At 43.2% G+C, this 26,889-nt stretch overlaps 2 protein-coding genes across 3 annotated transcripts in view; one reads left to right on the plus strand and one right to left on the minus strand.

Moving 5' to 3' along the window:
• The first annotated feature begins 434 nt into the window (after window positions 1-434).
• On the plus strand, window positions 435-5,291 carry TOE1 (target of EGR1, exonuclease). Its single transcript, XM_041483155.1, has 7 exons — window positions 435-628; window positions 714-754; window positions 862-958; window positions 1,105-1,263; window positions 1,531-1,790; window positions 3,077-3,248; window positions 4,348-5,291. Exons 1-7 carry the CDS (start codon window positions 515-517, stop codon window positions 5,128-5,130), a joined length of 1,626 nt encoding a protein of 541 aa, XP_041339089.1. The 5' UTR covers window positions 435-514; the 3' UTR covers window positions 5,131-5,291.
• Window positions 5,292-7,720: 2,429 nt separating this feature from the next.
• Window positions 7,721-26,889, minus strand: part of TESK2 (testis associated actin remodelling kinase 2) — a 74,861-nt gene continuing 55,692 nt past the window's right edge. For both annotated transcript variants that reach the window (XM_041483153.1, XM_041483154.1), the window contains 6 exons: window positions 20,919-21,001; window positions 18,997-19,072; window positions 17,252-17,335; window positions 16,041-16,127; window positions 12,518-12,653; window positions 7,721-10,736 (listed from right to left, as the gene is read on the minus strand). In XM_041483153.1, coding sequence (XP_041339087.1) covers window positions 9,724-10,736; window positions 12,518-12,653; window positions 16,041-16,127; window positions 17,252-17,335; window positions 18,997-19,072; window positions 20,919-21,001 — 1,479 coding nt within the window. In that variant the 3' untranslated portion in view covers window positions 7,721-9,723. The remainder of the gene's footprint in view (window positions 10,737-12,517; window positions 12,654-16,040; window positions 16,128-17,251; window positions 17,336-18,996; window positions 19,073-20,918; window positions 21,002-26,889) is intronic.

Below are 26,889 nucleotides of genomic sequence, written 5' to 3' on the forward strand. Positions count from 1 at the left end.
CCCGGCCGCTCCCGCCGCCGCCCGGCCCCGCGCGGGGCCCATGGCGCCGCCGCTCCCGCCGCCGCGCGCGCTTTCCCGGGAAAACGTGTCCCGCCCCACCCCCGCGCGACGGCCAATCAGAGCGGGGGGCCACGCCCACAGTCCATGACAGCCAATCGAAGAGAAGTGCGCGGAGCGGGCTCGTACCCGCCCTCCCCCGGAATGCAGGATGAGGGGCGGGGCCTCCTGGCGCGCTGGAGCCAATCAAAAGGGGCCCGCCCCTGCTCCCGCCGGTCCGAGCGGCCGCTCCGGAAGGACCCAAGTGAGCTGTTCCAGCTAAACGCCTGTTGACTTAATTCCAAATTTCGGTTGAAAACGGATTTTGAGAACGGTAAAAAGCTCCACCGGGGCCTGCAGAAGCCGGGACGGCCGCGAGGAAGGGCGGCGCTGGGCGCGGAGCGGGCAAGGCGTGCGGGGCCCGCGGCGGGCAGGCGGCGGGCAGGCGCGGCGGCGGAGGCCCCGTGCGGGCGCGGTCATGGCGGGGCCGGCGCGGGTGCCGGTGGTGGACGTGCAGAGCGACAACCTGGCGGAGCTGTGGCCGTCCATGGTGCTGGCGCTGCGCTCCGCCACCTTCGTGGCCGTGGACACGGTGAGCCGGGGTGGGGATGGCGGCGGCGGCGGGGAGGGGCGCGGCCGGCCCCGGGGAGCCACTGACGGTGTCTGTCGCCCCGCAGGAGCTGAGCGGCCTCGGCGCCCGAAAGTCGCTGCTGAGCCCGTGAGTGCCCGGTGGGGCGGGGGGGGTGCGTTCTCGGTACCGGCTGCGCGGTGCCCTCTCCCCGGGGTACGGGCAGGCCCGTTCACGGCCCGTTCTGCCGTGGCCAGGTGCATCGAGGAGCGCTACAAGGCCGTCTGCAGCGCCGCCAGGACGCGCTCTGTCCTGTCCCTCGGCGTCGCCTGCTTCAAGCAGCTCCCGGAGAAGGTGCGTGCTCAAACCGTGGTGCGGCCGTTTTGTATTGGTCGGTCCCGGGAGACGGGGAGGCGCTGGGAGATGGAATCCCCGTGGAATTGTCCCGGCAGCCCCCTCTGACAGGTGTCCCTGGGTTCTTTGCACGCTCTCTTGTGCAGTCCGAGAACACGTACCTGTGCCAGATCTACAACCTCACGCTGCTCTGCACCGAGGATTACGTGGTTGAGCCCCAGTCAGTGCAGTTCCTGGTGCAGCACGGCTTCGACTTCAACAAGCAGTATTCCCAGGGGATCCCTTACCACAAGGGCAACGACAAGGTACAAACCCACTCCCTTTCAGACACCTCAGCCTGCTGTGCTCCAGGTTTGTGGGAGTGCACTGGCTTCCCCTGCTCCTGCGTGAAGGTGGGCACGCCCTGTGGTCCTGTGCAGCATTATCCCTTTCACCTCCCTGCTGCTTTAAACCCGCTCGTTGCAGTTGCTTTTCCAAACGTTTGTGCCTCTGTAAGTCATAGCCCTGAGGGCTCTCCAGGGTGACAGCCAGCCAGGGCGCCGAGGCTCACTGCCTGATCCTTCCTCATGCAGGGCAACGAGAGCCAGAGCCTGAGCGTTCGGACGCTTTTCCTGGAGCTCATCCGGGCGAAGAAGCCGCTCATCCTCCATAACGGCCTCATCGACCTGGTGTTCCTGTACCAGTGCTTCTACGCTCACCTCCCCGAGAGCCTCGGCACCTTCACCGCCGACCTCTCCGAGATGTTCCCAGCGGGAATATACGACACCAAGTACGCCTCGGAGTTCGAGACCCGCTTTGTAGCCTCCTACTTGGAGTACGCCTACAAGAAGTGGTGAGCAGCACGCTGGAACTCAGAGCCTACAGGAGGACAGGCAAAGGGAGGGTCACTGTGTGTTTTTCCAGGCAAGGGGGCTGTGTCCTTTCACTGTCCCACTGACTGAAGGTGCTTTTCAGGTGACTCTGCCCTGTGCTTTCTGTGGGTTTGTTTTTTAACAGGCCTTACCTGTTTGGTGGGCAGCAGCTGAAAGAGAACTTCAGAACTGGTGCCAGTGGAAGACTGACCACAATGGCCTGATCTGAGATCTAATTGGGTCACTGCCTGGCTCTGGTCCAGCAGTGCCACAGGGCAGGAAATCACACAGAAAAGAAACCAGGGCTGACCTGCAGGTCTGCTAATTATAATTCTGTTTTGTGAGGGACACTGCAGTTAAAGGGTGGGTGTTCCCTGCACTCCTTGACACTGACCAGCTCTGTCACATGCCCTACACACGTGATGCCCATGGCTCACTCTGACTCCCATCACTTCCTTCCAAGCAAGGGTTGTGCTCTTGTTCAAGACACAAGTCTGTGCTTTGCAGTCTGGCCCCACATTCTGCAGGCCCCACACAATCTAAACAAGCCCCTGGCAGTGACAAAGCCCCTGGGATCTCCATAAAGCTCAAGTCATGCTCTGTTTTGAGGAGAAATGGTATTTTTTGTGACTGTTTTATCTCAGGAAATGCCACTTTGACAGGTCTGAAAACATTCAAGATGGCCGTTCTCAAAACATGAGAGTGCTTTGTTTTGACAAGATAAAAATAACTTTCTAAGCTGATGTCTTAAATGTTTTAACCCAAGTTCTCATTAGGTAGAGCCTTCCAAAGGTTTTGGCCTTTTAACCAGCTCTTGGGACAAAACAGAGATCAGATTTTTTTTCATGAAATGAAAACCCTTCCTTGTTGCCTGCATTGCCCAGGTTCAACCTGGCTGGATGGTGACTGCTGGATGGTCTGCACAGGACCTCATTTTGGAGTGTCTTTTCCTTGTCCATTACCATTATGAAGACAAACATATCTTAATGCCCTTTACAGTTAAAAGAAAAAACTGTGCACCCCTTCTCCTGTAACTTCACCAGAGATGCTGCTTTCCCTTCGTCTGTGTCAGCATAAGAAAAAAACCCTTTGAATCAGCACGGAAACAACTACTTACTAAAGCTGCTCTCCTGGGATTGAATTCCTTTCCAGCATCTGGGGCTGGAGCTCAAGAGCAGGAAACTCATGGAGTTGAGAGCTGATGGAGAGCAGTGTGCTCTGTGCCCTGGTCCCACCCCACAGTAACTGTGTGCTCCTCTTGTTCCAGCAAGCGAGAGAACTGCAAGCTGAGGGACTCGAGCGGGCAGCACCTCACGGTGGAGTTCTGCAATTACCCTGCCAACGTGTCCCGCTACATCGACTACCGCTACTGCTCTCTGGAAGAAGACAGCCACAGTGCTGCAGGGGGGAATAAGGAGCCTGTCTGTGAGAAATTCTCGGTAAGGAACGCAAATCCCCGCTCCCTTCCTGACTCCGTGGAAAGGGCCACACGTGGCTCAAGCCAGAAGTTGCAGGAAAGCACCTGGCAACTCCCCCTCACCTGCTTCATAGTACAGGGAACATTTTCAAGCTTCAGGTGGCTTCATGGCAGACAGGGCAGTAATGTGCTCTGCTTTGAGGCTGGGAATCTTACAGGCTTCAGTAGGAGGATTCCAACAGAGAGTCTGTGGCCCTTAACAGTGGGACAGTATGAGTTACACTATCCCCAGTATGAGTTACAGTATCCTCCCCAGCTGTCTTGGGGAGACCTCAAGTTCTGTGTTAGTTTGCCTTGTCCTACAAGAGAGAAGTACCACCTTTACCCTTCCCTTTATTTTCATTAGGTATAAAAAATTATTACCTATCTGCAGCTTCTGGCACTGTAGCACAGGGTGGTCCACAAGAGCTTGTCCTAGTGCAGCTACAGCAGCAAAGAGCCCATCTGGTCAGATCATAACTGGCTTCAGGTGCTTCCTGGAGAAAAGGAGCTCTTCCACCTGTTGTACATTCTGTCACAGAACACAAGTTGGGGAAATCTCTGGAAGTTTCTCATCCAGCCATGATCTCTGTTGCTCAGAGCCTTGTTTGGTAAATTTTTAAATTGTGTAAGGACAGAGATTAAAAAACAACTCCAGGTCCCTGTTCTAGTGCTTGACCACTACATGAAAAATGTTTTCCTGCATTTCTAGTCATAATTTCCCCTGACTGTTACCCGGTTCCCTCTCCCTGTGCTCTGACAAGAGTTTAGCTCCATTTTGCCCATAACCTCTGCAGTAGGTACTTGCAGACACCAGCTAGATAGTCCCCTCCCCTTAGCCTTGTCTTTTCCAGGTAGTACAAACCCACCTTCCTTAGCCTCTGCTGATACGCTGTGTGCTGCACCCAGTACAGTGTGTCAGCACCTTTCCCGTGTGCTGGGGGGCTGTAACTGGACACTCTTCCTGCTCCAGCCTCACAAGCCCTCAGTGGAAGGGAATAATTAGCTCCACTCCACATTATGGTGATTGCTGCTCTAACCAGTAAGATGGAGGCTGCAGACCCCTCTCTCTTTCTCCCTAGGCCTATGGGTGGTGTCCAAAAGGGGTGAAGTGTCCAGAGTCTCATAACATCGACCTCATCATTGACGAGGACGACAAGCTTTGGGAGAAGAGAAAGAAACGGAAGCACAGATGGAAACATCGGAAGAACATGAAAGTGCTCGTAGCAGCATTCCAACAGGAAAGCACAGGGGACAACATGGAGCAAGCTCAGAACGGGGAGGAGGGACCGCCACGGAAGCAGAGCTGCTACGAGCCTGCAGCTGCTACAGAGCTGGCAGAGATTGCACCCAACGGGGAGAGCAGGCCACTGGAGATCTCCGTGGACACGGAAACGGAGGTCAGCTCAGACACCAGCACACAATGGGAAGAGAATCTGGGGAGCACTGAAAGAACTGACCAGGGAGCAGCTGCCCAGAGCCCTTCTGCCAAGGGAAATGCCTCTTACAGTGACCAAGTGGAGAAGTCAAAGGTTGGGTTGGGCTCAGTCAGTCACCCAGCCACCCATGAGACTGAAGCAGCAGGTGCTGCAGGAAAGGAAAAGGAAAGCCATGGCCCTCCTTCACAGGGGGGCACACACCGAGCTGGCTTTGATGCGTTCATGACTGGCTATATCATGGCTTATGTCTGGATGCTCAAGCAAGGGAAAAATACAGATGCCAGTGCAGGGCCCTGGTTGCCAGACTGCCATAATAAACTGTACCTCAGTGGGAAATCTGTGCCACTGCAAATAGTGAAGAGCTTGTTTTCTAAATCTTCCAAAGCTCACAGTGAGAAGATAAAGTTGGCCTGGGACAGTGCATAGAGCTACAGCACTCCTCTGTAAAGGAGGAGTAAACTGTGCTTTTTTTGTCTCCTCCAAGTTTTGGAGTTCTTTTGTCCATCAAGAACTTGCCAAAAAGGGAACAGGTTTCATATTCTTATTTGTGTTTTAACATCTGACCGATTAAATTGCTCTCAGTTGGAGTTGCCCGTGTTCCTTAGTGGCATGCTGGAATGTGAAGGCAGGGATGAGGCTGAAGGAGGGGAAATGCACCTTTGGTTAGAGCATGCACAGATGAGACCTTTGCCCCTACAGGAGAGAAGCGAAGGAGAAAACTCCTCGCACATGGGAATGTGCTGATTCTAGAGCCAGCTAAGTGCATGCAGAACCAAGCCATAGCAGGTCTTCAGACTTGTTCCAAGGGGAGAGGCAGTGGGGCTGAAAGCCAGATATGTTATCCTGAGAAACTGCACAGCTTCCTTTGCTGCTGAAGTTAATTAGGGCTAGAACAGAGCAGCCACCATGGCAAGCACCCTGCAGGCTGCTATCAAATGCCATCTTATCTGGTAGCTCACGAGATACAGCCTAGCCTTCAGAGCACTGTAACACAGAGCAGGAAAAAAAAATCCTCGAGTTTCATGGATTCAGTAGTGGAACTCTTCAGTGAGATGCAGGAGAGAAATAACATTTACTGAGGATGAGTTTTCCTTGGGTATAACTCAGCACTGAGTAATAGCAAATACAATCTCAATCCAGATATTAATGGCATTTCTATTTTAAGTAAGCATTCGAGCCAGCTTTTTTAACTTAAAGCAGTTGTCCTCTTAATCACAAGACTCAGGCCTTGATTTCATTTTTATTTTGAAAGCAAGTTGGGAAAGTTTACAAAACCTGACCAAGAAAAAAATTATGAAAATATTTAAGTGGATTCATCTTTGGTTACTTCTTATTGCAGTTCCAATAAAACATACACCATTTCTATAGTTCAAAAAAGTCAGAAGGTCAATCAACATAAAAACAAGACGTGCTTTCTTTACATATTCATAAATATCCACAATATTAGAAAAGTTGTTTTGCAAAGATTTTTTTTCTGGCAGTGTTAACTTACTATTATACACAGGCTACAAACTTCTTCCTAAGCCTTTAATTACAAGTTCAGCTATTTACAGACTGCAAAATATTAAGACGTAAAACTCCTTCATAAATACGAAAATAGATCATCTCGCAAAGATCTTTATACTTAATCAAATATCTGGCTGCCCCTCCTCCCAAAAAAAAAAAAAGGTTATTTGTTTTGCATAGAAATGTAGTGACATGCAATATAAACAATAGCATTAAGTGCAAACAGGAATTATTCAAGTGTCTTTAGTTGTACTGGCAAAAAATACCAACGTTCTGTTACACATAATACATCAATGCCTCTCCAGCAAGTACAGGTCTGCTACAGCCCCTTGGCTGTGCTGCTTTTGAGGGGCAGCAATTCACATGCATTCTCTTGGTTGCATTTTATCAACCTGCAACCACAACAGAAATAGCTTATAACAGACATTTAGTTGCACTCAACATAGATTTAAAGTGAATTAAAAATATCTTTGATCTCTTCAGGGAGATGTGTAGCAATGTGTAGAAAGTACTTTAAAAGAGCAAGAACTGCTCCTGTAAAGTCAGAATCACGGTAAAATCCAATCACGATAAAACTTTGTCACATCACTATAAAACAAGGAGCTTGCTGACCACATGTTCAAATTCATGTTTATCAGTAGCTGTCAGAAAATGGCCCTCTGTAGAAAAGCAACCTCAGTAGGCACAAAACCTAGGAATTACTAGGTGCAGCCTAGATTCAGCTTTATACAGCCAAAGGGATGAGATGTTGCGACTTCCAACGGCATCCTTGGAAACACTGGGTTTCAGCAACCACTTTGCAATTTTTAAAATGACCTTTTACTCCGGTTTCATACGTGTGCCTCTTCCCATGCAGACCAATCCAGGAAAGGCCTGAGCTGCTCCTCCTTGGCATTTCTGTTTCTGACATCACCTCAGTACCAAGAGCCAGAAATGTTGATAGTTGTGCCCAATGCATGTCAATTGGTTGTGCTTAGAGCGGACATTTAAGGAAATAAAATTTTAGCTCTGCTGCTTTGTAAGAGCTGTTCAGGGCAGGGAAACGTGATAAAGACAGCAGTGTAAGAGAGCAGTGAGGTCACTGCAGTGGGTGCCCTGGGGTACCCCAAGCTGACTGCTCAAGCTTCACAGTGTCGGGGAGGGCAGCAGGCTTCACGATGGGGTGTCAGCACTGACAGCCAGGGCTCGCTCTCGGGGACCCCAGGGCAGCCAGAGGTGTGCGTGTGCTCTCTGGTCAGGCTGCTGGACAGCTTCCCTCATCCTGCTGATCCAAAAGTAAACTACTCATTATTGCTTGTTTGTCTGAAGTCACACACACCTAAATGCATCTTGTGACAACAGAAGCTGGTGCTGATGGTTTCCCTCCCAGAAGATACAGTTGTAGCAAAGATAAAAAGATTTTAAAATTTAAAAAAAAAAAAAAAAAAGCAAGCAGGCACCAGGCAGGCAACTGTGTTCTGGTGTTTCTCTGTCCTCAAAGTTACACACACAGTAGCAGCCACACAAGCTGCTCTGCACTCTGCTGACACAATATAGAAGACAGAGGCTACTCTGCAGATCAGCACCTTCAAGAGGCAGAGAGGTGTGGGCCAAAAGGGTGATCTTAGTGAGCACAGGCGTTTTCTCTTTCAAGCTGCCAACAGCTGCCTAATCTAGCATGGACTGTATTAAATAACTCAGCAACACTGGGCTTCTCCTTTCATTCATAACAGCCACTGCAAAGGGAGAACTGCTCAGGTCAACACACACTTCACTAGAGGAAGTCACAGCTGTAACTCATAGAATAGCTACCTCCACCTCAGGAAAGATACACATCCCAGCCAAGAAAGAACTAAGGCTTTCTCCATCCTTTCTTTGAGATAGGAGAAGAGTAGAAATAGTCTGGCTTCCATCAGAGACTAGCTTACAGTATCCAGCCTTACAAGAGAGCAGGAAGAATGTAACAGGCTACCTGGATGAAAATCTGGACTCCGCTGCATCACCATCTGCTCAGCAGGTGTGCAATGTTTACCTCACTTAGGAATGATAATATAGGTTAAAAAATCCCATAAAATAAAATTTTAAAAATCCCATATTTTTTGGGAAAATGTTGCACAAATGTCACAGAATCAGCTTTCCCAGACATTTCTTCCCAGAGCAGGGATTGCTGATGCTGGTTCCAGCAAGCAGCACTAAAGCTCATGTTGCTGCTTCTTTCACTGGTCAAGGGAAGTAAAAAAAAAAAAAAAAAAAAAAAAATTAAAATAAAAAAATCATCCTATTCAGTGACAGGAGAAACCAATAAAGACAGCAGCTTCTTTCTGTAGAGGAAACAAAAAATCAATTTAGGACAAGCTAATTTTCTTCAGTTTGACAATTCAAAGCCCTTCTGTGAGCTGTCCTCTCCAAGAGCACTTGTGGGGCTACAACACTGCTGGCAACTTCCCCTCAACAGGAGATTCCTGTCCTCTGTCAAGCAAACTAGTGAGGAGCCATCATTACTGCAGTGAAATCAGTGAGATGGATGTTGTACCAGAGAGGGAGGTGAATGTGACCCTTCTAGCTTAATGATAATAGTCAATTGTGATGTAACTACTGTATTTAACTATTCTGCAGAAACAGATCATGATGTCCACTCAGCTCTTCAGAGATAAGGGCCCACCCCCTGCCAAAAGCTCAGTACAGCTGGTACTTTCAGGAGCAGCTTCTTCAGAAGCCCAGAAATGGCAATGCCTGGAATATGCTTCTCTGTGCCCTGGGCAAATCTTCCTCCACATTTGGGCTGAGGCACATAAAGAGCTGTACAAGGAAGCGAGCTTCCCTGCACAAATGTATTAAACATCATTACTAAATCCCAAGGGAAAATGAAACCAGGGAACAGATTCTCCTTGTTAATCACAAAGTACTTGTCATGTGACTCAGCCTGCAGATTGTGACCAGCATGAGGGGTTTTGTTTTTGCTGCTTTTGAAAGAAGAGCTTGTTTAATGCTACAACAGCATTCAAAGCAGCTCTGGGACTAGAGAGCATTCCTATCTGCTCAACATAGCTTGGAAAGACTTCTGTGCCTGTTTCTGAAACAGAGTCTCGGACTCAGGTGCACTGATACAGAATGTTAATGAAAAATATGCTGTGGCTTAGAGCAGATGTTCAGTTAGAGGAAGAGGGAAAAATCTAAGGGTCATTCTTTCTACTCTACATGGAGCTTAAGACCTTAAAATGCCCCATGCTGGAAATCCAGGTTGAACTGTTTAATGGTGCCTGCTCTGGCTGCTGCCTCCAGGAAGGACTGTGGGACCCACGTGGCCATTCTGGCTGGAGTAGTTCCCCCTCCTAATTCAAATCAGGAAAGGGAATAAGCACAATTTGAAATAAAGTTTTATAAAATAATCAGTCTCTTCAGACACTGTCTGCAGCTATCTGTCTTACAGCCAGCTTGTTGAGTCTCTTTCAGATGTGAAGCCCAGCACTGCAGAAAAACTTCGTTTAAGCAACTGGGAACAACTCAAGGACACAGTCAGTTTGAGCCCTCTCTTCATATGTCACAAGCTGACTTTGTGCTGCCACTTGCTGAGATGTTGGAGGAGGTCTGAGACAACAGGGCAGGACTGTCCCCATCCTGCTCCCTGAAGGGCCATGCCTCTCTCTTCAGCTCAGTGGGAGGACTAACACTGAACAGAGGCTTTGTTGACTCTAACACAGTAATTTTCAGTAGGTCATCTTCTACCTCCATCTCTTCAGAAGGGGGACAACCTGCAAACACTTGTGGTGAGCCACGTCCCTCAGAGTTCACTGAATTCTCAACTGGGAGCTTTTTGTAAGATAGTGACCCAGACTGGGCCAGCACTAATGGTTGATCACATGCTGGATCTCCACATGTGTTCTCAACAGGGCAAAACCCATTTTCCTCCTGGGGCACTGGCCCATCTGAACAGTCCATATCCTCTTCTTGTCCCGGTGCAAGAAGAAACTCTGTTCTGTGAGGCTTGGCATGAAAGGGGGGAATCTCTGACACACCGTATTTCGTGCTACTCAAGAGTTTTTGCCGAACCTCTGCACCTAACTGGGCTGGGTCACACCTGCCAACAGTTGAAGACAGTCCCCCAAAGAGGCCATATTCCTTGTGTGCTAATTCAGGAGAGAGTGGAAGCGATCTGCATCTCCTCCCAGGAAGAAGGGAAAGGTCTTGCCAGTCTGTGCTGTATGCTTGCCGGAACTGGGACTGGCTGGCTTTCAGGCCTCCACCTGCCTCTGGAGAATGCAAGTCAAACACGAGGGAAATCACAGACTTGCTTGGCATGTCAAAGAATTTGATCTTTCCCCCCTTGAGGTCCTCCCGGGCACTGAAGGGATTAACTTTCCGGCCTAACCCTTTGCTTGGTGTGTAGTAGGGGTCCTGCACGTTTATCTTCCTGGAAGGCTTGCGAGAGAAGATATCCGACTGGCTGCGTGACAACCAGATATTGCGACGGGGACGGGGTGACTTGGGTGGGATCTTATCATCCAAGGAACTCAAACGTTTTACTCCTGGTCCTTTGTCAATTGATCCTGAGTAGAAAAAGAGAAACACTCTTAGCTTAAAGAAGCTCCATATTCTGCTCACTCAGAGCCTTCACGACCACTGTAAAAGAAAAAAGCTGTTTCTCCAAACTATGCTCCATAAGCACATGTCTGCTCCTTCCTTTTAAGTTGCTGCACAAACAAGTACACCATTCTCTTCTCCTCAGTATATTTAGGGCCCCTGCAAACCTCCTTGCTGCCAGTACACTGCCACAACAGAAATGGCACAGGGTGGTGTTGGAGAAGAACAATTTGCATGTTCTAGATTCATCATCCTGGCTTCCAGTAGAGGTTGCCCAGGCTCTGTCGGTGCTACTGACCACAAAAGAGAACCAGTACAAAACATAGTTGCCAAAGAAAGTGGCACTTTTTCACCCTGATTGGAAATGTCTAAGATTAAAAAAAAGTCTCTCCTTGTACCATGTAGATTTTAAGTCATTCTATCTCAGCCTTCCAAAACTGGAGATATATGAGAGTCTGACCCTAATGAATAGGAGTTTAAAAGTTGTACATATGCCTGTGTATTTGCACCCATTGCACACACACATTTATAAATAAAAGCTGTATCACTAGATTAGGATGAGAAACTGGTAGATGTTAACTCCCCAAGTGTTTGGAACATGCATCTGTCATGGGCTCTCAAGGTGCCTCTGAAGAGCCCTGTTAGAGAGCAATAACAAATGGGTATAAAGAAGTGACTTCTCCTTTTGACTACCGTTTCCAGAATAAGCACATGGATTTTCAGTTTTCCCTTGAAATACTGCCACAGTTTAGACTACAGCCATTCCATGTAGGAAAGACTATGCAAGTCAAAGAACAGCATGTAACACTTCTTTGAGAAGTACTTGTTTTGTACATGTACTCCAAAGGGAGAATGCCAGGAAAAAAAAAAACAAAACCAAACACCAAAAGAAAAACCCCAACCCAAACAAAAAACGCTAAACAAACAAACAAACTTCCTTTTTAACTCACACCTCTTTTAGATGCTTTCCAGGTGTGGGAGAACTACCACATACATTAACTGTATGTGGTTTGACATAGAGAAAAATTATTTCAATCTACAACTATATTACAGATCAATAATTATGTATATATGTTGCATATTTGTACATCCACATAATATAAGAAACTATTTTAAATGTACTCTTTAAGTTTCTAATGTCAGAAGTGTACTAACATAAAACACCCAAGTCAGAATACAGCCCAGGCTACAAGTGTTTGCTCCCCACACCAGGTGGCACCAGACAGCTTTAGAGAAAACCTTTCAAGGCCAACATTCCCAAGCAGACCTGGGACTCATCTTTTCTCGTCTTTCAGAGTATTTCTAGGTACTTTATAATACTCTTGCATCTTCTGTGCTCTTCCTCCTGGAGGAATTTAAGAATCCTCTAAATATTACAAGTAACATACACCAAACAAATTTTGTATATGTACGAAATATGGCAGCAATAAATCAAAAATGTATGGATTTTCATATACTATCAGCAATTTACAAACACATTCCCAAATGACTCTAAATTTCTTCTCAAAATCTTGGGAACAGAATATTATCAGGCACTTTAAGAAACAGTTAGCTGTTTTTTCACCAAAGGACATTCCACAATGCAAAGCATAGAGCATTGCTCCAGAATAATTTTCAGGGTTTGTGTAAAATCATTCCTAAACCGTAAATAAAACCACATATAGCCAAATATCAGTTTTCAAAATACGAAACTTTTCCTCCTCTTGCTGTGAGCACTCAGCAATGTTTGTAGAAGACAGACAGTTACCTTTTGGTTTTCTTTCATTGTTGTCAAGGTTCAAGAACTTTCTGTCTCTCTCTGAGTCCTCATTTCTCAGGCGGTTTAACATTTCCTCCAGTGTTTTGACAATATCAGCAAATGAAGGACGCAACTTTGGATCCATCTGTGAATGCACACAAATCAAATAAGTCCATGTGGGTTTGTCCATGCTATTCTGCTTACACAGTGGACAGAGAGAGGAACAATCTGAGGAAACTGAAAAAATTCAAAATGGTTTTAAGTGTGTTGTCACTGCGGGGAAAAAAAAAAAAATTATCAATTTGTAAATATTCTATAAAAAAGGAAAAATTTTGAATTGTAAAGGTGGGAAACTCTCAGATTCATGGTTTGTGATGGGGGGTGGTTGGTTTGCTTGAAACAGCTTGGATAGTTCAGGATTTCTTTCTGGACTCTGCTTATCAAACAGAGATTATGTACCAATGTTATTTCAAAAGGATTACACAAAACAACATGGCTATGTCAGTCTTCAAAAGATTGTAGTTATTCCATCATGTCCTTGTGGCTTTAATTAATACAAACCTAAATGGCACTGCTGATCTTAAAGCTGAAAATGTTGTATTTTTTTATCTGTTAATTAGCCATACTACTCAGTGTACTGAAGCAAGGGTACTAATATAATTTGACAAAGCTATAAATTAGGAAAAAGAAAAATCCATCTTACCCAGTTAAAATATTCCCCCTGCTCATCAATATGTATTAGTCTGTATTTCTCAGTATGTATTAATTCGCTGTAGCAGATATAGATCTCTAAACAAAGTCCAACACTAAAATTGTACCACAGGGCTAGCAACTTCCTTTAAGCAGTAACTTTGAAAGCATTTCATCATTTTGAGCATTGAATCTGTATATATGTCACAGGCTTCAATACTGTAGGTAGCAACATCTAATTCAGCAGCCGAAAGTTAACTTTATTCCAGTAATAAAAACTATTCTGCTTGACCTGATTGCTGCTTCCAGCCTGCCAAAGGCTTTTTCAGAGTGGACAAGCCCAGACAGATCCCACCTCTACAATGGGAACAGTAGTGCTTGGTACACAACAAACCCCAAAGACCTCCCTGATACTGCCCTGCAGGTTGTTTGAGATGGATCTTTCTGAAGACAACTGGTATGATCAGGAATGCCAGAACATCTAGCAACAAGGGGAAAAGTGCTAAAAATTCCTATGAACAGTAACAAAAACCAAACAAAGAAACCACACTTGAAGAACTCAACAGCAGCAAGAAAATTGTTCTAAAGCAGCAGCTGGAATTTACTGGCATTGGAAAACATTTTTCTGTATTCCCTGTTTCACTGAAAGAGTAGGGCAGGGGCAACACCGAAGCACACGCTGTACTCTGACAAACTTACTAATTTGGGAATCTTATGGAGCTGTTGCAAGCTACAGGAAGTTAGAGGAAGTAAAAAGAGCTCTCTGGCTATTTTAATTTGTGCTAGGTAAGATCCAAGACAAAAGCAGCAATGGAAAAGTTACTCAGAGATGTATTTGCCTCTTCCATCCCTGAGCAGTCCAAATTCTGCTCAAATGGAAGAGAGGATTCCTTCTCAAATCAGCGGTTGCCAACAGCCTAGGTCATCCTGACAAGCCTTTTGCATGATCATTTATGATTACATTTATTAAATATTCCCACAAGTAGGCTTATAATTGTTGGGTTCTTGCAGGTGCTTATTTATAAACCCCCACACTTTATAACAATAAATTAAATTTTAATCCACTACTCATCCATGTCAGTTTTTACTGGTTTTCTTAGGGTGCCTTAGAACCTGTCTGTAGAAAATCCCAGGGCTTTGCACGTTTGTTCAGCTGGGCTATACAGTTCACACCTTGCTGACCTATTAAATAATAAAGTCATAAATGTCCATGTCTCAGAGAACATTACCACACTGATCACCTCTTACTGAGGCACAGCATGCTTAGGAAGATATAAGAAAGCCTTATCTGTTACTCTGTTTCCCTTCTCCTAGGTGAGTGGTATGTGAATTCCAGCATGCCCCATACTGAAATCAGCATATTAATGGCCAGATCACAAGACAGTAATTTCCATTTCAATTCAGCAAAGGGATATTTATTATACAGGAAGCTGCATTTAACAATAATGAGCAGGAGAAAACCCTTCTTCTCTGAGCACACCAAATTTTACATGACAATAAAAGGTCACTGCCTCTTCCTTCATGAGAAGCTTTACTCTGAATTTCTGAGCTGAAAAATTGCTTTGAATCATGCACCATGTGTTTGGATGCAATACCATTTCTGTAGTCTGCAGGTGGGAGCTGAGCTTTTCCAAAGTCAAATCCTACCTCTAACCAAACCCTTTAGTGCTCATGTAATCAAAGGGTTTCATAAACAGAGTGAGATGTACCCCTATCCAGGTGAAGCAAGCTCTGCTGTACTAAGGTGAAATAAGAGGAGTTAAGTAGCTCATCCATAGTAAGTTCCACAAACATCTTAAAAATTAAATTATGCTATGTGGTGCCAAGAGCAGCAGTCACTGCCCCCATTCTCACCTTTATACCACTCTCTCCTTGAACAGGGGCTTTTGTACTAATACAAAGTAAAGAGAGACATCAGGTCAAAAATAGCCACCAAAAGCACAAACAGATGAGACTTCTTAGAAGCACTTACTTGGACACAATGCTGGCATCAGTTCCAGCATAGCCTGGTTGTGAATCCAGGGCCAAGTTGTATGCAGTAAAATTTTTTAAAGTTGTCTCTACTTAAGCTGAGCAAACTGGACATTCCCAACTTCAGCTGAATGTGGTGGAAGCTCAGGTTCTCTTATTTTATATAAACTGGTTAATATACATTGGTACTAGTAACTCTGTTACAGGATAACCAGCAGAAGAGATCTACTGCCCTGGAGTTTTCACAATAAGGAGCCAGGAAGGTATCTACTATCACAATTTTACTTGAATAATTGCCAGAAAATTTTCTCCATACAGCACATGGCCTATAGTCTTACAGATATTAAATCATTTCAGTCCAAGTTTGGATTTTATATCACAGGCTAAGGATTTGGATGACAAACCCCTTTTCCAAAAGGCATCATAGAGACACTTCGGAAAAGTTTAATGCCTGATCTTGATTTGTTTGTCCCCTCTGTTTGTAAGAGCAACTGAGTCCTTCCTTCATAGCTCAGTGGGTCTGCACACAACAGCAGCTGGATTTTGTCAGCCTGAGGGTTAGCCAGTGTCAATGGCATCCAACTGGTTATGGTCAGCCTAAGCAGCCTGCAAGAAGCTCTTCAGTGTGCCAGACCTGTTTGTTTGGCATGACAGAACACAGAATTGCAGAAACACAAGACAGACCTTTGAGCAAGGGGAGGGGAAGGATTATAAAAACTGAAAGGGACTTCCTGGGCTGTCAGAAGGTACACTGCTTCTAGAGGTAGGCTCTTCAAGTCTCTCCTGTAAATGCTTTAAGCTTTTTCTTCAAAAGCCAGAAGGATTTAGAGAACTCCAGTTTAGGCCTCTCCCTTTCAAATAAGATACTCACGTTACAGCAGTTGAAGGCCAGCTGGAGGAAGTCAGGAGGACAGTCTCCCACCATGTGCTGGAAGGAATCATAATCTAATCCAAAATTCTGTACAAACGACAACAAAGCGTAGAGAAATGAATGAGGTCTTCTATCTAGCTCAAAGCATCTTCTTTTAGGTGATCCCTATGTGAAGTTATCAGCAATAACCACGAACACCTTTCTCAGCAGCCACCTAACAGAGGAGTTTGAGAAAACTTCATGCACACTCCAAATTGCAGCATCCCCAGTGGGGATTACTGATACAGGATAGCTGTAAGAGAATGGGCTGACATCAAAGCCCATCCTTCTTCCTGGATTCAAATGCAATCTATTGCACTTGAAATGCTGCCTGTGTGGATTTGGAAACAATACTGTATACTGTGATGTTTCACTGTAGTGATTTTCATAGTGCAAATTAACAGCCTACTCCAAAACCAAAGGCTTTGCTGTGATGGAAATGTATCAGTTAAAATGGCTAACTTTTCAGTGGATGGTACACTGGTAATACAAATTATCTAGTTTCTTAAGTGCATGTCTATAAAATCTGAAGAGCAGACTAAAAAAGAATCTTTTATTTATTTGCAGTTCAAGACTTAAGCAATTTTCCATTTTCAGAAATGGAGGGGGATAGACAATTTGGAATAACCCCACAAAGGGTCAAAAGCTGCCTTGTAGATGGGACAAATAAAGAAAAAAATGGGACAAATAAAGAAAAAATATCTTTAATTAGTCAATTATAGCTCAGATCCACTGTGCTTAGCAGAGTTCACACAAAAATAAGGGTTAACTTATTTTAGCTGCTGTTAACACAGCTCCTGCCCCTTTCACAAGCAGGGGGCTGCTTAGTGCATACAGAGTGCCAAAATGTCTCATTGTGAACCTGGCAAGAAGTCCACATGAGCTATCACTCCACAAAAGGAAGAGTTTGCATTGCAATGATCTCGATGTCCTGCCAGTTAGGGGCAGAAAGGATTCCCATGAGGACTGCAGCTGAACAAAGTGTCTGAGAAAGTGTCTTCAATGGAGCTTCCTACAATAACAGCATAAAAAGCAAAAGCTTTTTACAGGCTATTTTTAATGTCACACCTATTCATCCTATCTTTGACAGCAGTGGCAGAAGTTCTAAAGGCTGAGCTGTTATCATGGCAGACTCAGCACCTCCCACCAATGTTATAAACACAACCACTTACCTCTGTGCGAGGGAGATAGTCTGGGTCTGCCTGTATTCTTGCTATAATCTCACACAGAATTATGCCATAGGAGAACACGTCTGCCTGAGAGAGAAAAAAATTAATAGACACATGGTTCAGCTATGAATGCTCAGCATTCTTATCTGCCACTGAGTTTCTCCTTACCCCAAATGGCTATCATGAAACAACTAAACAACACCACAGCCTCAAATACTGAGCAACTGCATTAAAGCTAACATTTTCCACGTGAAGAAACCCATGCTCACAGAAAGCATTCTTTGTACAGAAAGCATTTGTTGTACAAATAACAATGATAAATTTAAAATTCTTTCAAGGAAAAAAAAAAAAAAAGAAAACCCCACCAAACCACTCTTAATTCAGCAATGCAAAAATTTAAAAAAATAAAAATCCTCCTTTGCATGAAGAATAGTGAAGTTCCATCTGATGTCCTACACATGGGAATAATTAAAAATATAGCTAAAACATGACATGCCCATATATCACTGTGGTTAGAAAAACAGGTTTAGAATACACAACTCACAGCCTAGCCAGAACATCAATGCTACTTTTAAGAAAAATTACATTTTCCTCTTCTCAGTTCAGTACCTCTGGAGAAAACTATCTTCCCAAAGCTTGAGACACCTAGCAGCACTGCATATCAGGTTTAATTTCCATGACATTTAGTAACCACTTATCTAACTACATCTAGAGCTGCACAGTTCCTCAGATTTCCACCCACCTGAATTTTTCAGGTAATAAAATTTAGGAAAACATGGAATACAAGTCTACAGGGCAGAAGCATGAATCCCTCATCCCTTATCAGGCTTGTTTATATGTCATCTTTCATGCTGATGAGGTATGACATCTGCTTCCTCTTCAGTCCTCCCCATGGTAGGGTCAATGAGGAATGTGACATCACATATTTGGGTACTTTATTATTAATTTAGGTCAATTAAACTCTTTTAAAAGCTTTAAAATGGTAATTATTATATTCATTACTGAGGTAGTTACTGCTTTCCTGCAAGTTAAAAGTACCTTCAATTAAACAGAGTATTAACTACCAGATATGGAGAGGTACAGGATGTGGGCTTTATCACGTAAAAGCTGCACTGGCAGAGCTGAAGTAATGGAGAAAAAATCCTGTGTAAAGAAGAGACTGATTGAAAACACCTCTTCTAAAACCCAGTGTGACCTGGTCTTCCTCTGAAAGAAACACTTCCCAATGACACAAACAGGAAAACTTAGAAATACCTTTGGAGAACATTTTGTCTTATCAAGGTATCTCACCTTAAAACATGCTGGTTTATTTTTTTAATTTATACACACATAGATGTAGATATATATATATTTACACACACTCAGAAAATTGTGCAAGTTTACATACAGACCTTTTACTTCTACCCAGATTTCATTAGTGTACAGTCAGGGAAGCAACTTTGCTACATTTCTCAGACTTAGTTAAATTAAATTGTGTTAGGTCAACAAAACATCACTATATTTCAGTATGTGGAGTGTTTCAGAAATAGCATAACAGAGAACAATCATAAAGCCAATTCTATTTCCATATAAGATTAAACACCACGAATTACAAATATTGCTATTTAATTCTTGCTCTCCCTTACTGAGTACAGAAACATCACAAGTGAAAATAATAATAGCTTTAATATGATGGAAATTCTAAATCTTGCATACTGCTACAGAAGAAAAACATTTGACAACTAACTGCATTTATACCATGTACCTACCTTTTCATTGTAGGGCTCATCTCTGAGAACTTCTGGTGCCATCCAGAAGGGTGAACCCACAACAGGCAACTTCTCACTATACAGATGTGGGATAGATAGGGATGGGAGGTGGTGGGAGAGAAGGAAGAATCATTAATTAAATGCTCAAGCATTGTTACTGACTTTCCCAATAAATCACTCATATTTTATTTCCAGTTTAAAGTGCACAGCCACTTTAAAAGAATGTTTTATTTTAAGGTCACAGCTGTTCAATAGTTTTTATTGCCTAACTCTTGGCAGAGTTGGCTCCTTCATCTACACATGAAAATGCTTGTGGACATCAGTTTTGGGCTAGAGGCCAAGTTCTCCATTCATCTAGCATGACATGCAGGTATCCATCCCTAGATGTATATGCAGCTCTGAATGAAGTCAAACTTCTGTATTATTAAAATAATAAATATTTTTAAACTGTATTTTTTAAAAAATTAAAAATCAAGATGGACAGATGAATCCTTCAGTACAGAAAAATTAAAGGTAACCAGAATAGACCCAATTTGAAAAAATTGCAGTTTTCATAAAGCTGAATACTAGGGCTTTAAGAAAAGCTCCAGCCTTTCACCCAGCTAATCTTGAGGGAATACCTCTTTAAAAAAGAAAAGGCTTCTAAAGGCCTCAGAGTGGCATGGCTTGTTACCAGCAAACTGGAAAGAACAAAGCTGCTTTTGAAAACGGAGGTAAAACTAGATAAAAACAAAATAGTGACTAATAGTGCTAATGTAGCAATTCTATTATGCTGCTGGCTTTAGTCTCAAGCTACCTTAACTGTAATCTCAGTTTTCAGGGCATCTCAAAGCTGGGTATTAAGGACACCTTAAGGCACCTGTAGTGTCTTCCTGATTTTGTGATGGGTTCATCTGAAAACAGCTGAAGCTTTCAGCACCTCACAGGGTGCTCCACAGCAGCTACAAGACAGAGATTGGCTGCACTCATTAGTAGTTTGTAAATTAAGATGTTTGCTTTAAGCTTTTAGATCCAATATTTCACCAATACTAATGCAAACCTTCAGGTCTCTCAATATATGGTTTTAGGATATGTGCTGTTTAAAAACTGTGCAGCGCTAAGATCAACTTTTATTGTTTTCTTTGCAACAGAAGTGCTGGAAGGCTTTTATTTATTTCACACAGAAGCACACACTGAAAAAATCTGTCAGGACATTTCACAGTCAGAATACTCTGCAATACACAAGTCAATATACAGAGAGAACAACGAAATCCTTGTCCTTGATCTCTCTAATGGAGGGATGACAAAAGGACTATTTTCAATTGTGACAATAGCTTGTGACAGTCCCCTTTGCATTCCTCAAATCAGTTAAGATTATAAATTCATCCTAGGGAAAAGAAAATTGTAAGCTAGTGTTAGACAGTAACTTAATAATTAATTTTATTTTACTCTGTTATAATCCTGGATCATAAAAACTAACCCAGAGGTTAAATAAGAATAATGCTGAAATGACAATGAATATTGTTTATGAAAGTGCAAAGAAGCTAAAGTTGCTTGAAATCAACAAATTACATTTATTACAAAATCATCCCAATCCTGAATGCTGGACAATATTTTTATTATTGTGTTTGCTTTGTGGTTTGGGTTTTTTTAAGCCCAAAATTCCCAAGTACCACCTTAAAAGATCTACCAAAAAGCTTGAGTAAATCCTTTAGTGCTTGGAACATTTTTGAAGAATAAATATCACCACTAAATATCAAAATGGACAGTAATTAAGGCTGGAACATTATGACTATCCAGCCTGCAGTTCCACACTGAAGACTGAGGGCACTTTTTGGAAATCCTGTACCAGAGCGCAATAACAGTCTCAGGAATCTAGAGCTAGAGCTTCTAGACCTGCATTTGTCCTACAACTCTCACTTCATTTAGATTAGCTCACATACCTGTGATCAGGAATTTTCTCTGCTAAACCAAAGTCTCCAACTATTGCTGAGTATCCATTCTCATCATGTTTGATTAAACAGTTCTGGAAAAAAAAAAACCAAACAAACAGAAGAGTTATTATCTGGGCATGAAACCTCTGTAACATTCCAGATTAAAAATAGATAAAACAAGACTACAAATATAGTTTGGAAGATATTCATCTATGAGAAGCTGTTGTCTGAGAGCAACAACCTTTTTCCCACACCCTACCCCTGCAAAATCACATGTCTATCAAACTTAAGATGCTGCAAACAGCCTTCCACTTAGCTAATAATCCACTTAAAAACTTGCTGAGAAGGCAGGCAGCCACAGGCAGCACATATCCTGCTAGGTTTTAACAAGAATTAAGATGATTTAGCTCCCTTATGCTCAAATATGCAATACATGCTGTTCACTATGACACCTTACATTTTCTCTTTACAATTTGCCTGTACGTGACCAGAATACAGATCAGAGCAGACTCTAAATGCCTTTCTATGTTTTGTTGCGTTAACTACTGAAAAGGAACTTGCTGCTTTGCAGTAAGCTTCCATCAGAAAATACAAGATGTGACCAAGTTATATGTACTTTTAGTCTCAAAATTCTTTATTTTACAGTACATCATAAGACATGATTTAAGAGAAAAGTAATAGGGAAATGCTGTCAGTCTTTTCCTTTCAGATGTGCCCTCCAGTGTCAGGATGGAGGGCAACTTAAGGACACACACAAATAATTGTGCTCTAACAGCATCATATCCCACACAGGGTATTATCGATTTCTTTTTGGTTTTTATTTACAACTCTGAGAAATATGCTTTGACCATTGCAGTACCACATATTTTCCCATTTCACCAAATGAATCGATAGCTGATTCGCTGCATTTTGTTCTGTCCTGCAATAGATGGAACAAGACAGAGAATTCATTCCTTTCCCACGTGTTGTTCTGTATCCTCCTGCTGGCAGTACAATAGCAGTGAGAGCAGCAAACCCACTGCTGACTCCTGCCGAGTGGTACCCTGCATTAATTAGCTAAACAGCAGGAAACACTTTCTGCCTTTATTGTGCCTGGATACACAAAAGCCCCTCGCTGACCCCAGAGCATTAGCTTGTCTGTATACTGCAACTACCAAGAAAAGTGAGTCCCTTGTCTAAAAGATCAAGTTCAGGTCATCACTGTTTACACTATTCAGAGGCAATTGTGGCTTAGGCCATGAAGTGAGTTTTCTTCCTGCCAATTAAAAGGTTAAGCGAGCCACTCCTGCGATCCTGTAAAGAAAATGTATGCCAGCCTCTTGAAACACATGCCAGGCTCCTGAAATGCAAAGCTTTATTTGTTTAGCATGACTCAAGTATAATAACTACAGTTAGTTTGGGGATTCATAAACATGTACCAAGTTAAATCAACTGTGCTTGCCCAAAGAGCAGCAAAGCTTCTCAGTTGCGGGCTTTGTTATCTTTTATCAAAGAGTGCATTCATTCAGCTTGCCTCTCTTTAAACATTTGGTCACAGTAAGTGGACTTAAAACTGAGAAGGATAAAACTACTGAAAAATCTTACTCAAATGATTCAGACAAGTGGAATTTCATTGTGTGCCACACAGAAACAAGTCCATGAGGACACCAAAGATGTTGCAGTGTTCAAGAAGGCTGATACTATTTTATGCAAAAAAAAAAAAAGCAGGTTACTTGTCTCCCATAGATTTCTCAGTGACTAAAGATGATTCTTAATTCAACATTTTTTTAAAAACCTCTATAATTTGTAAGCACTAGTTTTGAAATGTAAGTTTCCTTCTTGCATTATACCTTTTATATTTTATTCATTTTGAGAAGCAAAACGACAGTACTTAATTTTACCTTCTGGGTTTTATGGATCATTGCCATTCTCCAATAACCCCTGATCTCCAAAATTTTGAGGAAACATTTACATCCCAACTAAGAACTATTTTCAACTTACCTAAAAATCTGTCTACTGATCTTAAGATCCACAATAATTTACAAGTCTGCTTTGTTACCAAAAGGAAGCTTAAATGACACATCATCCTGACAGCAAATATTCCTTCAGGTTCTTACCAGGATCTAAACTCATCCCGTTAGACAGCAATACATCAATTGAAGCTGAACAATCCTACCCCCACCAAGCCCCAGGCAGTCTCAGCTTTCAGGTGCAGCACTGAACTATTATACAAGTAGGTTATTCCTAGATAAATCATAAATTAAATCAATGCTGCCTGACAGCTCTGAGCCCCTTCCCAGATGAGCAGGATTTGCCTGCAGCAGAGCCAGGCTCCCTTTCAGTGCAAGCGTTTGGAGAGACCCAGCAGCACAGACACCCCACTGCTGTGGGGCCCACAGGTCCCACAGGAGAGGCCACTCCACCAGGAGAAGGCACCAGGGGAAAGCCTTGGGCAACATTCCTGCTGATACGAGCTGCTCTGCTGCGGTGGGTGCACAAACTCTCATTAGTGCACGCTTGTCTTTTGTTTGTGCACGAAGGAGTGCTGTGTGAATTTAAATTCATTAGGTTATGTATTCCAATACAAGGGTGACTTTTTTATTCACACTTAAATCAGCCACAGGCAGGTGACACATACCATACAATAAAATTCCAGTGTCACTACAAATGCTCACTGTAGCGAAACTAAACTGATTTAATTCATTTGGGGCAAATTTTTACATAGCTAAGCACCGACTTCCTGGAACCCAGAAAGAATGAAAGCCCATTCCTAGCAAAATCAGTAGTAAACCCTTTCTACATACACCAGCAGGGTCAGATGTCACTTCTCCAGCCTGTACTGCTCATTCAGGAGAGGATTGTGCAGATGGTAAAGCTGCATTCTGTGCTGAGATTCTCCAAGCAGTAAAGGGGAGCCCTCAGCACCACCATACTCCTTTTCTCCACACTTCCCACCCTAGTAATGCCAAACTCACAGCACAGATAACGGAGTTACCAGATTTAAGATGCAATTCATAAATAGGTGACACAACACAGCCCACTGTGGTTCATGTGCATTCAGTGAAAGACAGAAAGAATTCACATTCTACCAACAAGATAAATCAAGATCAAAAGGGGACAAAACTTCAGTAGAGTCTAAAAGGTTAAAAATAGCTTTTGAATTTTATCTAGAGGTGGTATCTTAGTAGGGAAAGTACAATAGTACAAACTGCACTGTTTCTTCTAACAAAGTGATACTTCTCAGTTTCTGTAAAAAAAAAATAGTATATCAGTGTGGAATGAAGAAGTTCCATTAATGGATTTTAGTTCAGAGATGCAAGAGCTCAAGCCCCTCACTAGTGCAAAGAGCCTGTCAACAACTGCCTATGACATGAAATGCCAAGCAGCTTCACAACACGAGCTTTGAGAAAGCACTTTTGACTTCCTATTGCACTATTTATATAAGCTGCAAGGCAATAAAACTTGGTGACCTTTTCAGGCTTTCTTTCTGGACCTCTACAGGCAGGGATGTCTTTCCTTTGGCAGCTCACACAGTCAAAGAGGGCAGTATTTGACTTCAGTTGAGTTTTTGAGGGTTTTTTTCCCTCCCAAAATAGGGACCTCATCAGTCCTTCCTGAGGCAGTCTCTTAATAGAAGCAAGGAGCTCTGTACACGAGTCTGAAAGAGTTAACAGAGCTGTTTATGCAGACAGATGTGAAAGAACATAAAGCCCCCTTTGTGTGTTACAGGAGCTTAACATCTGCTTTGCACAGCATAATCCTACTAAGATGAATGCAATATTCTACTCCCCCTTTTACATAAGCAAAAATGAAAATAGACTCAAGAGTTTCAGAGTTAAAAATAAGTTGCTTAGATGAAGAAACATCATAGTTTTATTTTATGATATTACATACAAGCTAAACTCCTCAAAGATTTTACTGCACTTCAGAAAACACAGAAATGCCACTGCAGTGTCATTTGCCACCTTCTGATGACTGTAACCAAATTAAAATACTTAAAGATCAATTGAGATGTATCAGCTGTTTAAAATGTGCTATTCTCTAGGAGAAAGCCCACTGAGAATTAAATGTGTAACAGGAAGTTTACAGTACTAGATACACTTTTCAAACTATTATGCTTAAGGGAGAGGTTCCATTTGCTTCCCAAAGTATCAGTAGACTTTTAGTATCGAGACTATCATTAGAAATAGCCATCTGTAACAGCTAATTTTTTCAGTGCAAAATATCCAGACAAGAGCTTATTCCAGCACAAAGGGGGCTTTGCAACTGCAACACCAACTTTGAGACTCATCAGACAAAGGTGCTGTTCACAGCCTGGGGTTTACTTTGTTTTAAAGAAGCAAACAGCATACAAGGTAGGAAGGCAGGGCATGTCACTTTCAAGCCCAAAGGCAGTGAATTTATGTTACATTAGATAATCCACAGTAATTGCTTACACACATGACTCTGTCCCATAGTAACTGAGACTGCTCCTCTCTCAGTGAGAGAAGGCTGAGCCATTACACACTGTGAAGTGAAAGCAGATGTTGGCAGGAATACACACACATACACGTGTTTATATATATGTGCCCAGAGATTATCATTTCTCCATAGATTTTATCATCAATGAAGGTCACAATATTCCCCAAAACTGCTCACAACCTAATATTGATTATAAAACCTTGTTTTCAATTATACATAATTCTGCAAAATTAAAAGGCATTTGTTTGGAGGTTTGCCTGTTTGTTTTTCATCAAGAGTTTTGGTAGCGGATTTTTAGAGATGGGGTATAAACTGTCAAAATATCAGTCTATGGTATCATAGCGAATTTGGCATGTTCTCAACTTGAAACGTGGTGAGATCTCTGTATAAGATGCTTCTGCTGCCATCTCTTCAAAGAGTAGACTGGGACAGAGTAGAACAATATATGCTGTGTGAGGAATTTGAGAGCATGACTAAGGCAAAAAGACAGAGGATAAACCCCAGCCAGGGACTGGCAGGGACCAAGACCAGGGAATAAGCCAACAAGGCTGCCTGTCAGAACCCATCTGTGGCTTCATTTCCATGTAAATCGTTTCATGAAAAGTCAGAAGTGTGGACACCACATTTCTGGGCCTATAAAAAGTCCAAGTCACTCTGCCCACACCCCTACTCTGTGCAGGCTGCAAAAGGCCAGTCTGACCACTCGTACCTTCTGACAGATTCAAGCCAGGCTGCTGCTATCAAGGAGGGCAGCTCAGCCTGATCAGCTACAGCAGCCCAAGCCCAGAGCCCAGGCACTGAGCTGCTCATGACAGGGGGAAGCAGCAGCTGTCGGGGCAGCACATCCCTTCTAACCAGCACTGCCTCTCTTTTTGACAGAAGGCCATGGGGAAGGGCACCAGTGGGATACGAGGGCTGACATGCCCCTGGGCTGTCACATCGACTATAATGACCTACATCTACTCTTCTCTACCGTTCTTCCCTCTGGCCTCCTGCAGTATCAATGCTGTTCTGTTCCTCTCCACATGGTGCAATTAGGAAGCAAGATCACCCTGCTATATACTAATAGCCCAACACACTTATTTTCCAATCTTAGATTGGCAGGGGACAGGAACTTTTCTTTCTTTAAATTGTTAGGCATCAAGTACATTGACACGTATAACGCTAAGAGCAAGACAACTCTTCTGCTACAACTGACACAGTAAAATTTATGTATCACACCATCCACTCCAAGAAGCTGCAGGAATTAGAGGTTTACCAGAAACAAAGGCAGAAGTATGGGTCTAAATTAATTAAAATTAGTAAAATTCATATTAAAGGGACTGTTTGCAGTGGGCTATCGTCCCAAGTGTAACATGTAAAGCATGGAGACATTCCTGCACAGAAAATCTGTTTAATTCTGTTCACACTTCAGTCAAGGCCAGCAAGTTTCATAGAAAAATACTCCATTTCTCCCACCTTGCAAGCTCAGTCTGTTCTGACTTTTGCAGATGTCTTAAACCCTTGTCTTTGCCTTCATTTGAATAATAAAGCCATCCCA

Source organism: Pyrgilauda ruficollis, unplaced genomic scaffold (assembly GCF_017590135.1).
Source record: "Pyrgilauda ruficollis isolate IOZ18807 unplaced genomic scaffold, ASM1759013v1 scaffold6, whole genome shotgun sequence".
Classification (NCBI taxonomy): domain Eukaryota; kingdom Metazoa; phylum Chordata; class Aves; order Passeriformes; family Passeridae; genus Pyrgilauda; species Pyrgilauda ruficollis.